We start from the raw sequence: 14,869 nt of genomic DNA, 5'->3' as shown, positions 1-14,869 counted from the left end.
GCAGTGGGTCTCCGCAGCCTCTCCTCCTGTCTGCTCCCAGTCTCCTGTTCTCAGCCCGTGGGAGACCACCACCTCCTGCGCCCGTCTGTCCATGCAACCAGAGGCACCCACATGGACACACCCCTGCCCACTCCAGGCCAGGCTGTGGGAATCCCTACTCTCCTAAATGGGAGGTTTACCAGCAGGATCACAAGTTTTGTAAAACCAAGGAGAAATAAGGAAGCTTGGACTCCAGCAGGAATTGCATCTCAGATTCATGAGAGGGGCCGAGGGACCTGGGTGTGCCATTTATTTCACTGTCACGGGGCAGAGAAAAGACTTACAGCCCCAAAGTCAACACTTGCGTTGATCCACTTACTCCATATTTACGAACAGGGCCAGTGGGTGGTGGTGAGGGCAGTGAGCCTGACGGGCACAGCAGCCCATCCAGGATGTGCCCATGTATCTCCATCCCAGGCAGGGCCTGGGTCTCAGAGGCACACCAGTATCCCTGGCTGATGAGAGGGAGGGGTGAGCCGGGAGACAGGGACCTTCTGCCAGCTTCTTCCTGTCTTTTTTCGAGAGGCAGAGCACAGAGGCATCCTTTCTCCATCCTGAGGCTCTGGCTTGGGCAGAGGGCAAAACCTCACCAGAGAAGCAGTGCAGACACTATGGCTAATCCAAGGCAATGCAGACAAAGAGAGGGAACAGATGTTTCTCCTCTGCTATAAAACATTCTAGGGCTCCCCGGCGCCCTGGCCTTGCCTGGTCTGGCCTCTGCCCCAAGTCAAACAATTCCCTCTTTACTGCCCCCACCTAAGCCCTACTCTCAATACTGGGGGCTGAGGACAGATGGAGAGCAAATATGATCAAGAGTATACTTATCACAATGAGCACTGAGTAACGTAAGAAGTGTAGAATCGCTATGTTGCACACCTGGAATTAACAGGTTTAAATTAAACTGGTCTTAAAATTAAGAACTTAATTAAAAAAAAAAAAGAGCAAACAGGTTATTTGGTCTCTACCGTCAACGTCTTGTTGTTTTTCATGCAACCAAAGATTGAAAACTCAGACAATTTCACATAAACTCTGATCTCCAGCTCATCATCAAAAATCAGCACTGGCAGCACGAGGCCACTTGGCCAAACATCAGCTGGGGCAGACATGGGGCACAAGTTCTCTATGCCGGCTACAGGCCTCACCACTGTGGCCTCTCACAGAAGCTGAGATCAAGTCTGAGCTGCCACATACCATCACATTTGTGCTTCTATTTTCCATAGAGTACAGAAACACTACTAGTCACTCATCAAATATGAGTAAAAACCAGGGTCCCATCATTTTTCTCCAATTGTTCATTTATTTAAGAGCCTGGAAGGTGTTAAGACCCCTGGTCCAAATACTCTGAGGGCACTGTGCTCTCTCATGCCCCAGTGCCTTTGCACCTGCTCTTCCCTCTGACCAGGACACCCTCACCTCTGTTCTGGTCCAACAAGAGGCTGCTCCTTAAACTCATTTTTGAGGGTCTCTATACTCTATGGAGACTCTCAGGCAGACCGCCAATATAACCAAAGGAGATCCCTATTCCTAGCATACAAACATCCCATAAACAGAATTAACACCACAGAATGAAAGGCATGGCAGCCAGAACCAAAGATGCAGGACACGGACACCCACACGCATCCTGGGACTTGTCCGGGGTTCCCCCCTCCCTAAATGACTTCAACACACATTAGTCCTCATCTCCCTCCATGGTTCTCCCCATCTGAGTCAGAACCCCTTCTCCTCCAGATCCCTCAGCCCAGCCACCAGGAAGGGCCTCATGAGCCCAGCCACAGTGACCCCACAAAAGCAGTAGGGTGAAGGCACAAGGGCTGGGAAGACTAGTAGGAGAACTGGCACATAGTAGGTGCTCAGCAAATCTCTGATGATGATTTTTAAATAACGCTGCTAAAGGCCTTTAGCTCCCCCTCTATTTTGCCACAGACCCCACCACTCCCTATTGCCTCTCATGCCTCAGCATATTTATGCTCCCTGCCTGGAATTTATTTGCATTTGTGCTTCTCAGCCTAGAAAATCCCTGACTGTGCTTTAATTTCTAAAACACCACAGCTAGCTCTTTGGAATTAAATAGCTCCAAGCCAGGAAGACTCGCTTTTACACACCTGTTAGATGGGCCAGCAGGCTGGCCAACTGTGGTCACACAACACTCAAGGAAAAACCTATCCATCAACTAACTAAACACACTCACGCTTCAATGACCCAGCCCGTGAGAACCGATACTCAGTCCTGATTATTTACCCATGAGTGCAGAGAGGGGTTACTTATTCCCCCGTCAACAAATTTGCTCTCTTAATTACATGTGGCTTAGCCAACAAGGAGGTGGGTCCACACTGCAGAAGCACAATTCCCCAAAGCACAGGAGAAAGATGCCAGTTAAGAACCCATGTGTGGGACCCAATCACAAAGTGGCTGTTTCACAGTGGGTACCAGGACCCCAGCAAGGATGGCTACGCATGATACCTCAGGACCTTGCCCTGACCAGTGTGAGGAAGAGAAGACGCCAACATTAGGGAGAAAACCCCAGGACATTCTCCTCCCAGCTTCTGCTACTCCTGGCCTTCATCACACTTCCCTGGGTACCCCAGGCCAAAGGGCCCAGGAAGGACACGCCTCCACCAGTTCCAAGCAGCTTCAAATGGCAGCACCCCAAAGCCATCTGCATGCCCAGCCCAAGTCTGTCCTCCAACGGTGGAACCCCACCTCTTCCCTGAGTCCTGTACTCCTAGCACCTGCCCTGAGCCAATGCTCAATGGCCTGGAAGTGAAGTGAATCCATCCCCTCTCCCTGTCTCCCAAGCACTGATTACCCAGGCACCTCCTTTCACCTGTGTGCTACAGACCCCCACCATCTTTACCATTATTTGCCAAATGTTATTTAAAACCAACTCCTTGCTTTCTAACTCAGAGGTCAGCATTTTCTGGAAAGGATCAGTCAGTACATACCTTAGGTTTTATAGTTTCTATCGTAACTACTCCACTCTGCTGCTGTAATAGAAAAGCTGCCACGGCAATATGCAAATGAATGGACATGACTGTGTATCAATAAAACTTTATTCACAGAAGAAGGGGTAGACGGGACTTGGCCTACAAGCCATAGCTTGCCAAGCCCTCTCTAACATAAGTCTCATCCTAAACAGTGATGTCTGAAAGGTTTCAAGTTGATGTACTGGCTATTTTTTGCTTTCAAATATGCATAAAAACACGCTAAAAAAACTATAAACATTTTTCAAATGTTAAATTTGTGAGCCAGTCATGCAGAGAACCCAGTCCTCACTCTGGGGATATGACCCGTTCACCACAGAGATCATGATTCACCAAGCCAGGAGTTCTAGAATTTTCCAGGCTGAGAATGGAAGTGGTCTTTTTCCTAATACTCTTCTGGGCTGCCTGGGTAGGCCAAACACCCCCAGAGAGGGTTTCCTGGCCATCAGTGAGGAGGCCCAAACTGAGGGAGCCTGCTACAGAGCAACATGTGCAGATGGTCACCACCCATCTTGCAAATGGCCGCATAGGAGCATGCTGGGAACTGGTCCCACAGCTAACCACTCTGCCCTGCCTCTCACCTGGCTCTTGCCGCGGCGCCGGTAGCTCCTCCTCACCAGGCTCTTATAGTTCTCATTCTTCTTGGTCAGGTAGTAATAGAGGACACACTCAGCCACAGTCTGTGGGACAGAAAGAAAATGATGCTGTGTACAGTGTGGGTGGTCAGAGCAGGTGGCCAGGAGCTGGAGATCTGGGTTCAAATCCTGCCTCCTCCACCCAGAACAGGGTGACCTTGGGCAGGTCACTGCGCCTTCTCGCCTATGTAACAGGGATGCTCAGAGCACATACTTGCCAGAGCGGTCATGAAGACGGAGCACTCGGGACATGTTACAGAAGTGCTACCTGGTCCTACTGCTCTTGCTGCTATCCATAACTGAAATAGCCAAGGGGTCACCTGCCCCCTCTCCAGCCCCTCCAAGCTCCCAGTCGGGCAAACTCAAAGGTCTGCCCCAACTTGGGCCTGGGTCTCCTTTCTCTCAGTCCAGCTTCTTCTTCCCAAACGTCTGGGGCCCTGAGTAACCTCTTCCAAGCTTTGTGATCCAGCCAGACTATAATGTCCCCAAGCAACTCTTTGTCTCTCGGAATGTTTATAATTTTCTCTGCCTTGGTCTTTTCCACACCCATCTGGGTCTGAACCCTGGTGCCACTTGCTGAGTTTGTGACTGGCCCTCCCTGAACCCCACCACCTTCTTGCCCAAACAGGACCAATGACAGGGTGTCCTCAAAGCAATGAGACTCAACATGGTGGTGCCTGCCATCTGCGACCCTGAACCAGCTCCAGATGACAGCTTACCTCTGAGGGTCATCCTGTCAAGGCTGCTGGGGGCAGAGGCAGGCAGGGCCTCAAACCCCACGGCCTTTGACACCTCCTAGAATGTACATGAACAGAGGCTACTTCCCAGGTAAACCTGGCCCCCCAATGCAGCCCACACAGCAGTTGAGAAAATCATTATGTTATCAGACACCAGTATTTGCAAATTGGGTAATGTGGGTGTCCGACTTCCCCTTGAACAATTCAGGGGAGCGCCTTCCATGTTGGAGGACAACAGGCTGACTTTGACCCTACGCAGCAGCTGTCCCTGCAGGTGGGCAAGTTCCCACCCTGCTGCTGGCCTCACTCAGAACACGCCTCTCCCCAAGGGCATGGGGCACCATTGGCAATCCCTGCTTTAGATCCTTCTGGAAGCTCTATTTAAGTCCTATCCTGAGCTGCCTCTTAGCCAAAGTACACCAAAAAGTTTACTCTCCAGGGTAGAGACTCTGATTCTCCCATTCCCAAGCAATGCTGCTCAAGGACCAACTTCTGAAAGCCTTGCGTCCATCCCTGGGGAGCCCTGACCTAGAGCCTCCTGGACTGTCCACACCCGCAGCATGAAGCCATCATGAATTCAGAGGAAAGGCTATTTATGGGGCTTGCTTTCCCATGCCGGTTTTTCAGGCATGGAGAGATTCCGTTTCCCCACACTGCCCCATCTCCCTCCTTCTATGGTTATCAGCTCATTAAGGACAGATGTCGGGGACAACTGTTCAACTTTAAAATAACCGCCTGGCTCCTGCTCAGACGGCCCTCTCTCAACTAAAAAGCATGAGGCCTCCAGCAGGCGGGTATTAGCAAAGCTGGGGGTGGGCAGATGACCCTCCTCTCTGACAAACCTGATTCAAAGGAGTGTGGCCTAAAACACCCAGGACTGCAGCTCAGAAGGAAACCTTGGCTGGAGCCCTTCCTGCTCTGCCCAACAACACCAGGGTTCCCAGGGCCAAGGCCAACACACAGGGTCTCATCCAGATCCAACCCAGCTTCCCCCCACTCCCAGCACTGCCCCACCCAACAAAGAGTGAAGAGTGCAAAGGAGGTCTCTGCCATTCTGTTAGGACACTCTGTCCACCTGCCAGGTAGGAGCCAGAGCGAGAGGGGGCACTGGTTTGCTCTGGGTTTGGGGGCAAGGCAAGGTTCAGGTGGCAGTTCTATACAAAGGTCTATCCAAATAGGATGAGAACTTACAGACCACAGGCCTGGCTGGCATCGGTGTCAGAAAGCATACCATGACCATCAGAGGGAGCAGCCCCCTGAAAGAATGCCACTCTTGCCTATAAAACCCTAACGGGGACGCCGGGCACAGCATGGCTTCCAGAACCCATGCCCAACGTGCAAGGACGCTGGTGCCACGTCTGAGGAGCTAGCTGGATGGAAGCCGGTGCATTCAGCTCTCCTGGGGTTTCCTCACTGGTGCTCCACCCCCTTGGACGGCAGGGGCGGGGCCCACGGCTGCTTCTCCAAGGAAGGAGCAGGAGGACAGAGGGGGGGAAGCAGGGAAGGACAGACAGAACAGGGGCAAGCTCTGTGGGCAGGAAGGGAGGGTCCTCTGCCCCAGGGCCAACGGTCGCCTATCAGAGTGGACCCCAGAGAGGTGGCGGGGCGGGCGGGGCAGCTGGGCTGCCGGCTGCGCTTGGGGTGGCCACTCACCTTCCTCTCCAGGAACGATGCGATCAGGCCGAAGTTCTTGGGGTGCTGCATGAACCTGCGGAAGGAGAAGGGCGGGCGTGAGGCCCAGGCACAGGGGGCTTCCCAGCTGGGCGGGCGCCGAGCACCCGGGCGCCTGCCATCTCCTGCGGGCCCGGCTGGGCGGGCGCCGCCCCACTCGGAGCAATTAAGCCCAGGGGGGTGTGGGAAGGGCGGGCGGGCCGAGGGTAAGAGAGGGCGTTCCTTGGAGTGAGTCACTGGTTTTAGCGCCTTTGAAAATATATTTGTTTGTCCTGCTGGAGGCAGCTTCCAGGAAAAATGAGGACATTGCATGCAGCTCTTTGGTGGGGTTCCCCCCCTTTTAAAATCTGCCTTTGTTTCTATCTCCGGCCGGGTCTGGGAAGCCGGGCCTCACCCGGCCCACGCGGGCCCCCACAGCCAGACCACAAGTCAGGCGGCGAGCTGCAGGCCTCCCTGGGCGAGGCGGGAGCACAGGCTCCGGGTGCCCGCGAGGAGGTGGCAAGAAAGGACTTATACCAGAGGGGGTGCGGGGAGCTGGCACCCCATCAAGTGGCTTCCTGCGAAGCCTGCGGAATTACTGGGAAAGGCTCGGCAAGGCTGAAATGTCAGGGCCACAGGAGCAGGCGGGCAGTGGGGGCGGAGATGTGGGTCACGGCCGCTGAGGCCCTAGGGATGCTGGGTGGAGTCCTTGGCCCAGGCCCAGCCTTGGCCTGCCGGTCGGTCCCCACGACGCGCCACCGCCCCACAGCCTCCCCCGGGGAGGGAAGGAGTTGCTGGTGAGGCGGGGGCCCCAGTCCCCTTGAGGGAGCCTGGGCCAGCGCCCGGTGCTCTCCCGCCCGGCCCTCCAGATGGCTGGGCAGGAGGCCAACAGGCCCCTCCCCTGCTCCCCAAGCAGACACCAGAGAATCCGGAATGGCCTCTTCTTTCTTCCAGGAGGAAGCTTAGAGTCGAGTGGCAGGCTTCCCCGCCTGGGATCCTGCCTCAGGCAGCTTGCAAAGCTGGAGCCAGCCGAACGCCCTTCTTTTCCAGACAGTCCCCTTCCTCTCCCTGCCCCAGTGACATTTCCTTCCCCTCTAGATCCGTTCCTCAAGGTTTCCCCAAGGAGAGATGGGGTCCCAGGAGACCAGATTTCAAATCTGGAAACCTTATCTAGCTCACCTCTTCCAGTGCCCTCCATCCTAGCCCTGGATCCTCTGCCAAAACTTCCTAAGAACTTCCTACCCACTGGGCACCTCTCGGCAGCTAAACAAGGGAGGCACTGTTGCTATACCCATCTTACAGACATGGAAACTGAGGTTCCAAGAGGAGAGTGGCTACTGGAGGGGACTAAGCCACTAAATGGTGGGGCTCTATGCCACTGGCACATGATTTCCAGAGGCCTGAGTGCCATCGATTCTTTGGAAAATGAGGTCTTGACCAGGAACACTCTCCGGGAAAGATGCATGGCACGAAGCTGAGGCTCAGCGGATAGGAGCCCAGCGAGCCCCTCCCTGGCTGCTCTGTTCTTCTGAAATAACAATGAACTCATTAGGTGAGAAGAGCAAACATGAACTCTTCAGAAAAGCTGGAACACAGAAAACACACCAGAAGCACCCTTATTTTTTTTTAAAAGAAAGTATAAATAAATAAAAATGTCAAACATATCATGGAGTATTTAGATCCCTAACACCACAGTAATTCTTAGCACTATACCGTCGCTTACCCTGGGGACTTGACTATGCACCAGAACGATCGCACTGGGGATCATGAGGACCAAGAAATGAGCCCCCAAGCAACTAGGTTTTCTGTCTCCAAGGAGTCAACCCCAAACGCCCCTGGGACCCACTCCCCAAAGTGCTATTCCCTGAAAACTGCTCAGTCTGTGGCAGGCACTTGAGGCCTTGTTATACTACCCCTCTTTTTCTTACAGATGTTTTAGAATTTCCAGACTCATAAGCTTTTCTGAAAAACACAATTCTCCTGCCCAGACCCTCATCAACTGCTCCTACACTTTTGTGTCCCGGCGTCTGTGCAGCTAGAACACCACCCCCCCCACCATCCGTGTTGCCCATTACCCAGAATCATCCTCGTCCCTGAGGCCCAGCAGGCACTTTGGGGCCCCGACCCTGGCCTGGCCCACAGCGGTAGCTGGAGAATAGGAGTTTCGTCCCCTGGCCATGAGGCCTTCTCGGGAAGCAGAGGTGGAGGTCCAGCCGCTAAGCAGGCAGAGTCTGTTTCCAATGTACCCTGCTGGCCAAACTCTGCCGCCTCTGCCCAAGCTCTGAGGCCTCTGCCCAAGCCTCGCTTCCCGCCCTCCCACCTCTCCGGGGCCTGCGCCTGGCACCTGTGTGGGCCCCTGGATACAACTTCTGAGTCTGGTTGAGAAGACAGGGTTTTATCCATCCAGCAACTCCTCACTCATCTCCCCAAAACACTCCAGTCTTGTGGCTCTTTCCTTTTAGAAGCTCTGAGCCTCACCTCTTAGCACTCAACTCTTGCCTCTGCTTTCCCAATCTCCCCTGCCCCATGGCTCCATCTCCCTCCCCAACAAGCCTCTCCCCTGCTGCTGAGCCCTTGCCCTGATGATGAGGGAGCCTAAAGCCTGCCTCAACGTTTATAGGCTGTGTGGCCTTCATTTAGTGTCTTAACCTCTCTGAGTCTCTGTTTCCTCACCTGTGCAATTGGAATGGCCTAGCAATGCTATTATGAGGGATAGAGGGACAAACTCACAAAACCCAAAACACATGTGCACTGTGTCTGGGACAGAGGACATGCTCAACAATCACTCTCAGAGTAAAATGGAAACCAAAGAGCCATCAGCCAGCCACAAATCTCTGCCCTCTGGCCCAGCCTCCAAGATCCTCCAGCCTCGTTCTTCTGATATACATGGCCCCATTTCATATAAGGCTGCCCTCACACTTTGTACTAGGTTGAAGAGCATGCCCCAAATTTTACATCCACCCAGAGCCTCTAAATGTGACCTTATTTGGAAACAAGTTCTCTGAGGATGTGATTAGTTACAATGCAGTGACACTGGATTACAGTGGGACCTGTACCCAGTACAACTGGGGACAGAGAGACACACAGGAAAGACCATGGGATGGAGGCAGGAGGGAATGATGCAGCCAAGGAATGATGCCGGCTGCCGGGAGCCCACAGGGGCCAGGGGAGAGGTGCCAGGCAGATTCTCCCTTGGAGCCTCCAGAAGGACCCAGCCCTGCCCACACCTCTGGAGCAGTGAGGGAAAATTCCTGTTGCTGTAAGCCACCTGGCTTGTGGTCATTCATCACGGCAGCCCCAGGAATCCCATCCACGCCTGCCTTGACAGGAAGGGCTTCCCAGGACAAGAGAGGGCCAAGAGGGCCGTAGGGCCCACACCCCAGCAACGGGGGACTCACTTCTCCCGGAACGTCTCCTTCTCCTGCTCGCTCCACATGTTCATGACCTGGCGGTCTTTATACACCTTCATGGGGTCATCCATGAGCCCATTCATGTTGATGAACTTGATGCGCTGCTGGTCAGCATCGTACAACATCGGTGGGATCACAGCCAGCTGGCGCATCTGCTTCTCCAGGTTCTGGAGGGAGGAGGAGAAGGCAGAGGGCCGGGGTCAGAGGGCTCCAGAGGGCAGCCTGGGGAAGGGGCAGGGGCGGGCACTGGGGCCCCAGGCGAGAGTACAGACCTGCCCAGCAAGAGTGGGAAAGTGCCGAGCCAGACAGAAAGGGAAGGATGACTGGAAAATAGTAAGAGCCAAATGCCAGGGGGAGGGAGAATTTAAAGGCAGCCCCAGACAGGTTTATGGTGGATGGGGCTATAAATTAAATGCAAGGAGCAGCAGAGGCCTTATCTGCAGTGAGAGAGGGGCAATGCATCTTCCCTTTGGAAATGCAAGTGCCATAAAACATGACAGGAAAGATGTTCACCCAGCTGGGTGAAACTAGCTGGGGAGACAGGCCTGGCCATCCAGGCTCCGAGGGCACGCAGTGCAGAGAGAGGGGCCAGTGAGACCATGGACCCATTTCCTCCCTGCCACCCTCCCAGCCCTGGCACTTGCTCCTTCAAGCATGCCCACTTGGGATCTAGCCTGCCCGGCCCCATGCATGGTAGGAGTCGGGTGTTCACTCATAATGCATCGGGATGGCTATTAAGAGGCTCTGAGCCACCACTCAGCTGGGCTCATTTCCCCAAATCTCTGCAGCCAGCCCATTACCGGCGATTAATTACCCATCTGAGGAGGCAGACAAAGGCCCAGCATGGCCAAGGTCAGCTAGTTCAAAGGATCTGCGTTGCCTGCCCTCCCGCAGCCAACCTCTCCTTTGGCATTTGGGATTCCTAGCAGGAACACAGAGCCTTGAGCACCAGCTCCGGGAGGACCCCTGCCCCAGGAGGACCCCTGCCCCAGGAGGCCTGAGCCTCCCAGTACTTGGCACAGCCCTCTGGTACCAACACCTCTCCCATCATCCTTGGCACCCCGCATGAGCACTAATGGCACAGCACAGGTATGTCACAGGCAGAGCTGTCTCCAGGCAGGAACCCCTGCTGTGCCCACTCAGGGGTCTGTCTTCTGAGGTGTGCGCTGTGACTGCATCTCTCCTCCTGCCCCGCCCCCTCCTTCCTACCCTCCCAGGGAACCTCCAGTCAGTTGAAGTCTCAGCTCTAAATCCCTTTTTCCCACCACCCCACCCCAATGCCATCCCTTCAACATTCTCAGGAGGCCAGTGGCTACATTCTCATGTGGCCAGGACCCAGGGAAGTAGGCCTCTGGCATGGGGGCTGGGGACAGAGGACATGGTCGGCTGAGATGCTACTCACCCTTGGCCATCAGGCAGGAAACACTGGGAGAGGGCCACCCACCCCCCTCTTGCTTCCAAGGCAAACTGAACTCGTGTCCACACCCCTGTGGGATGTGCATGCAGCCATAGCATCGGCGTGACAGGAGCTGGAGCCAACCTGCAGGTATGATTGTGGCCAAGGGCTGAGTTCTGCTTTCTCTGGACCGAATGGCATTCAGAAAAGGGACATACCATGTGAAGTTTTAAAAAGAAGATCTCTTTTCATGGCCAGACTGTCTGAATCACCTGCATCAGAATCATGTGGGTAACTTGGTAAAAAATGCAGAGTCCTGGGCTCCACTCCAGATTAGCTACATCAGAACCTCTAGGGGCAGGGCCTGGAAAACTGAACAGGGCACCCCTTCCCTAGGACTCAACAGTCTGTCCAGTGTGAGAATCAGCAGCCTAGAGCAGTGCTGCGGCAATGCAGGTATTCACTGCCTGCCCTGTCCAGTGTGGCAGCCATGAACTACACGTGGGTGCTGAGCACGGAACATGTGCCTGGTATGCCACGGAACCAAAGTTTTAGTTTTCTATCACTTTAGTTAACTTTGACTTAAATGACCTTGGGTTGCTAGGGGCTGCTGCACTACCGGATCAGAGTCCCTGGGGAAGAAGGACGTGCTCCCTCCTTTCACAAGGCTCTCTCACGTCTACTGTGGGGTTGGGCACAAGCAGGTGGGGGGACTGGCACATTAGAATCTTGACCTGTAAGACTCAGGAGGGGCCAGGCTGGCACCAACACTTCCCTAGGCAAATGCCTCCTCTGCATACTGATCATCTCTGGGCCCCAAGACCATGGCCAGGGTCACCAAGGCTGAGCTCTGGTTGTCCAGGCATGCCCAGGGGGTCCAAGAGAACAAAGAGAGTGTGCTCGTGCTGGCAGGGCCGGGGTCCTACCAGAAGGCCGCCAGTGGGGTGTGCTGGGAACTATCACATCTGCCCCCAGTCTGGGTGCTGAGAGGCTGACCTAGAAAGCACAGTTCTCAGGCACCCCTACCTCTGGCTTCTGGTTGGGCTCAGCCAATGGGAGGTACTGCAAGACAGGAGATACAAGAGGCGGGGGTAATAATCCCCCAGCTTCCTCCCTACTGTGGCATCATGCTATGACCCGCCCTGGCCATGTCCTGCCAGATGGCTGTAGCATAGCAACACCCCTTTCTCCATTTGTCCTTTAGGCTTGGAGAAAGGTGATGGCCACCGCCCCCATGCCACAATACCCTGCACTGATTCTGCCCACACTTCAGGGACAAGCCCCTTGATTTCTACCATCAGGGTGAATTCTGCTTCCTGTCAGGAAGCTCCCAGGGATGGGGGATGGAAGGGAATGAAGTCAAGGCCAGAGTCAAGGCTGTGCTCTTACCTCCTGCTCTGAGAGGCCATCGATGATCTCAGACACCTCGTGCTCACTGCGGGCGGCCGACATGGAGAGCCCGCTGCCCCGCTGGCCCACCCTGCTGGAGACCAAAGGGACATACTCAAGACCGGCCCCTTGGCAGCCGGGACTCCAGCAGGCACCACAGCATAGACCAAGCCCAGAACTTCACCAGAGGCAGAGTGTAGGTGGGAAGGAGGGAGGTACAAAGGGACCAGGCCTCTCCTACCCACAGGGACCACCCCAGGCTGAGAAGTCCAGGGGAGGGCATGGAGCCCCAACCCTGACCCAGGAATGCCACAGGGACCCAGTCCCATCTTCTCTCCTAAGATGCCCCCGAAAGCCCAGCCCCACTGCTCCAGGATTTGTGCCTCAGTCTCCTCCCCTGTAACAGGGGGATAGAGTGGCCCCTGGCTCCCAGGGCTGGGAGGGGGCATTCAGTGAGATGTGGCCTGTGAGTGTCCAGGAAAGGATGGAAGCGGCATTATCAAAGCTCACTGCCCGTCACCCTATCTGTGGAACAACAGAAGCACAGCTACACATCACCAAGCACCCCTATTGGGCAATGAGCACTCCTATGCAGGATCTCACACTATCCTCATGACCCCCACATAAGCCCAGAGACCAGCATCCTGATCCAGCTTCCAAGTGAGGGGCAGGCAGTCCTCTTGCCTCTGATCTACACCCAGGATCTCAAACTCCACTCCCTTCAGGGGCCATACAGGCCACATAAATGAACAAGGCTGGCAGGTGCTAGCCCATGGCACATGAGAAGGGGACCTTGCTCCACCAAAACATGTTTGAGTTTCAAATAAGCACTAAAGCCAAGCAGGTGCTGCATGGCACATCCAAGAGCCTCATACAGTCCCTGGGCCACCAGTTTGAGACCCTGCTGGGCTGTTTCACAGCAGCCAGGGCTCTTCTGCTGACCCAGGTCCTTGAGGCATCTGGGAGGAATGGGCAAGGTGGGATGCGGGAGGAAGCAAGGAAGGAGGAGGGTCAGGCTCCAGCCCCTGGCTCACCTCTGCATGCGCTCCTGCAGCTCGCGCTGCTTGCGGATCTCAGGGAACTGCTTCTCGTAGTATTCGCGCACCTTGCTCTCCTTGGCGCGTCGCCGGGGGTTGTTCTCAATGCGCTCCACCTTCTTCTCCCAGGCTTCCATGAGCTGGTCATAGCGCTGGCAGAACTTTTGTTCCTGGGTGAGCACAGCATGGGGAGCACTGATCAGCGGTTCATCCTCCATCTGGACGCCAGCCCCACTCCCCTCTGTGCTCCCAGCCCGCTCTGCATGCACATGGGCACACACCATCACACAGGCAGACAGGAGCAAGCTGAGATGCAGACACACACGGCCACACACAGGAGACACACATGATCACACAGAGACCTGGGCAGACCTGGGCCCCAAGAAAACCCAGCTGCTGCTCCCAAGCAGCTCCTGGGAAGAAGCCTCTACCATCCCTCCCTAAGGGCCTGGCTGCCTCCTACCCTGGGAGATGGTCCACTGGCCTGGCCTCCTAGAAACGCCTCATCTGATGCAGCTGCCACCAGCTACACATGACTAAGTTCAAATCACATTAAGTAACATTTAATATTCAGACCCTGGTCCCTCGAAACACATTTCCCGTGCTCCATAGCTGCATGTGGGAAGGATTCTCATCTGGAGTGGGCAGCACACACAAAGGCCATTTCCATCATGAAAGGAAATGATGTTAACACAGGCTCTGGTGTGTCTGTCAGGTTCAGGGCGCCCCCTAGAAAGCATCCTCTTTCTGAAAAGTTCCTCATTCTCTGGCCTCAGGCTCAGCCATGATCCCAGGCCTAGGGAGTCTATGTGAAGTCCTGAGCAGCTCCCAGGAAGAAGCCTCTACCACTTCTCCTGGACAACGTAGTCCCTCTCTATGTCTATTCACAGTGCCACCTATTTTATGTCCTCACTAAAAGACCCCCAGCCAGCCAGGAACATAGCTGCCTGCCTTCCACATCTCCAAGGTGACCGAGACCTTGAGCAGGTGGGGAGCAATAAGCTGCCCATAAGACCCCAATCTCCCTGTCTCAAACAGCTGTGCTAGACAGATGGCATGGTCTGGGAGTCTCGCTTGAACGCCCTTTCAATGCTTCAGCATAATCAGAAAACCCCTCTTTCGTCCTTGTGATCAGACACCTCACCCCATCCTGCATTTCAACCTATGTAAGGCAACCTGTGACCTTGGTCCTCAGCAAACACAGCAGGGCATCCATACCCAAGGGGATGTCAAGCCAGCTTTGGCAGGGCATGAAACATGACCCCAGCTCCCAGGAGTCCCATACATATGTGGGCTGCTCCAAGAACCCGATAGAGATCAGGATGTGGTTCCAGTAGCAGACAACAGCCACAGTGTTCGTGGCTCTGCGGTGCAGACAGCACCCCACCGGGCATGGGGACTGGGGAGGGGAGGATACTGACAGCCCTGTCACCATCATAGCAGGGGACCCACCCCACCCCACTCCTGCCTGAGAGGCCGCAGTCTGATAAACAAGAGTGAGAAAACAGGTCAGATGGGGAGATGGGGAGAAACGGTCACCCAATCAGCATAGGAAAATCATACAGTTGCCAGAGAAGACACACACGGCCTGTGTC

At 54.9% G+C, this 14,869-nt stretch overlaps 1 protein-coding gene across 41 annotated transcripts in view; it reads right to left on the bottom strand.

Annotated features, from left to right (window-relative positions):
- NCOR2 (nuclear receptor corepressor 2) overlaps positions 1 to 14,869 on the bottom strand; it is a 210,645-nt gene that overhangs the window by 80,830 nt on the left and 114,946 nt on the right. For 36 of the 41 annotated variants that reach the window (XM_049101966.1, XM_049101977.1, XM_049101982.1 and 33 more), the window contains 5 exons: positions 13,272 to 13,444; positions 12,238 to 12,331; positions 9,441 to 9,619; positions 6,046 to 6,100; positions 3,602 to 3,700 (listed from right to left, as the gene is read on the bottom strand). In XM_049101966.1, the coding sequence (XP_048957923.1) occupies positions 3,602 to 3,700; positions 6,046 to 6,100; positions 9,441 to 9,619; positions 12,238 to 12,331; positions 13,272 to 13,444 (600 nt within the window). The remainder of the gene's footprint in view (positions 1 to 3,601; positions 3,701 to 6,045; positions 6,101 to 9,440; positions 9,620 to 12,237; positions 12,332 to 13,271; positions 13,445 to 14,869) is intronic. The other 5 variants (XM_049101963.1, XM_049101967.1, XM_049101996.1 and 2 more) reach the window with 1 other exon arrangement.

Source organism: Canis lupus, chromosome 26 (genome assembly GCF_003254725.2).
Source record: "Canis lupus dingo isolate Sandy chromosome 26, ASM325472v2, whole genome shotgun sequence".
NCBI lineage: Eukaryota > Metazoa > Chordata > Mammalia > Carnivora > Canidae > Canis > Canis lupus.
The sequence above is the reverse complement of the archived record's forward strand: the minus strand, read 5'-3'. Positions and strand labels throughout refer to the sequence as shown.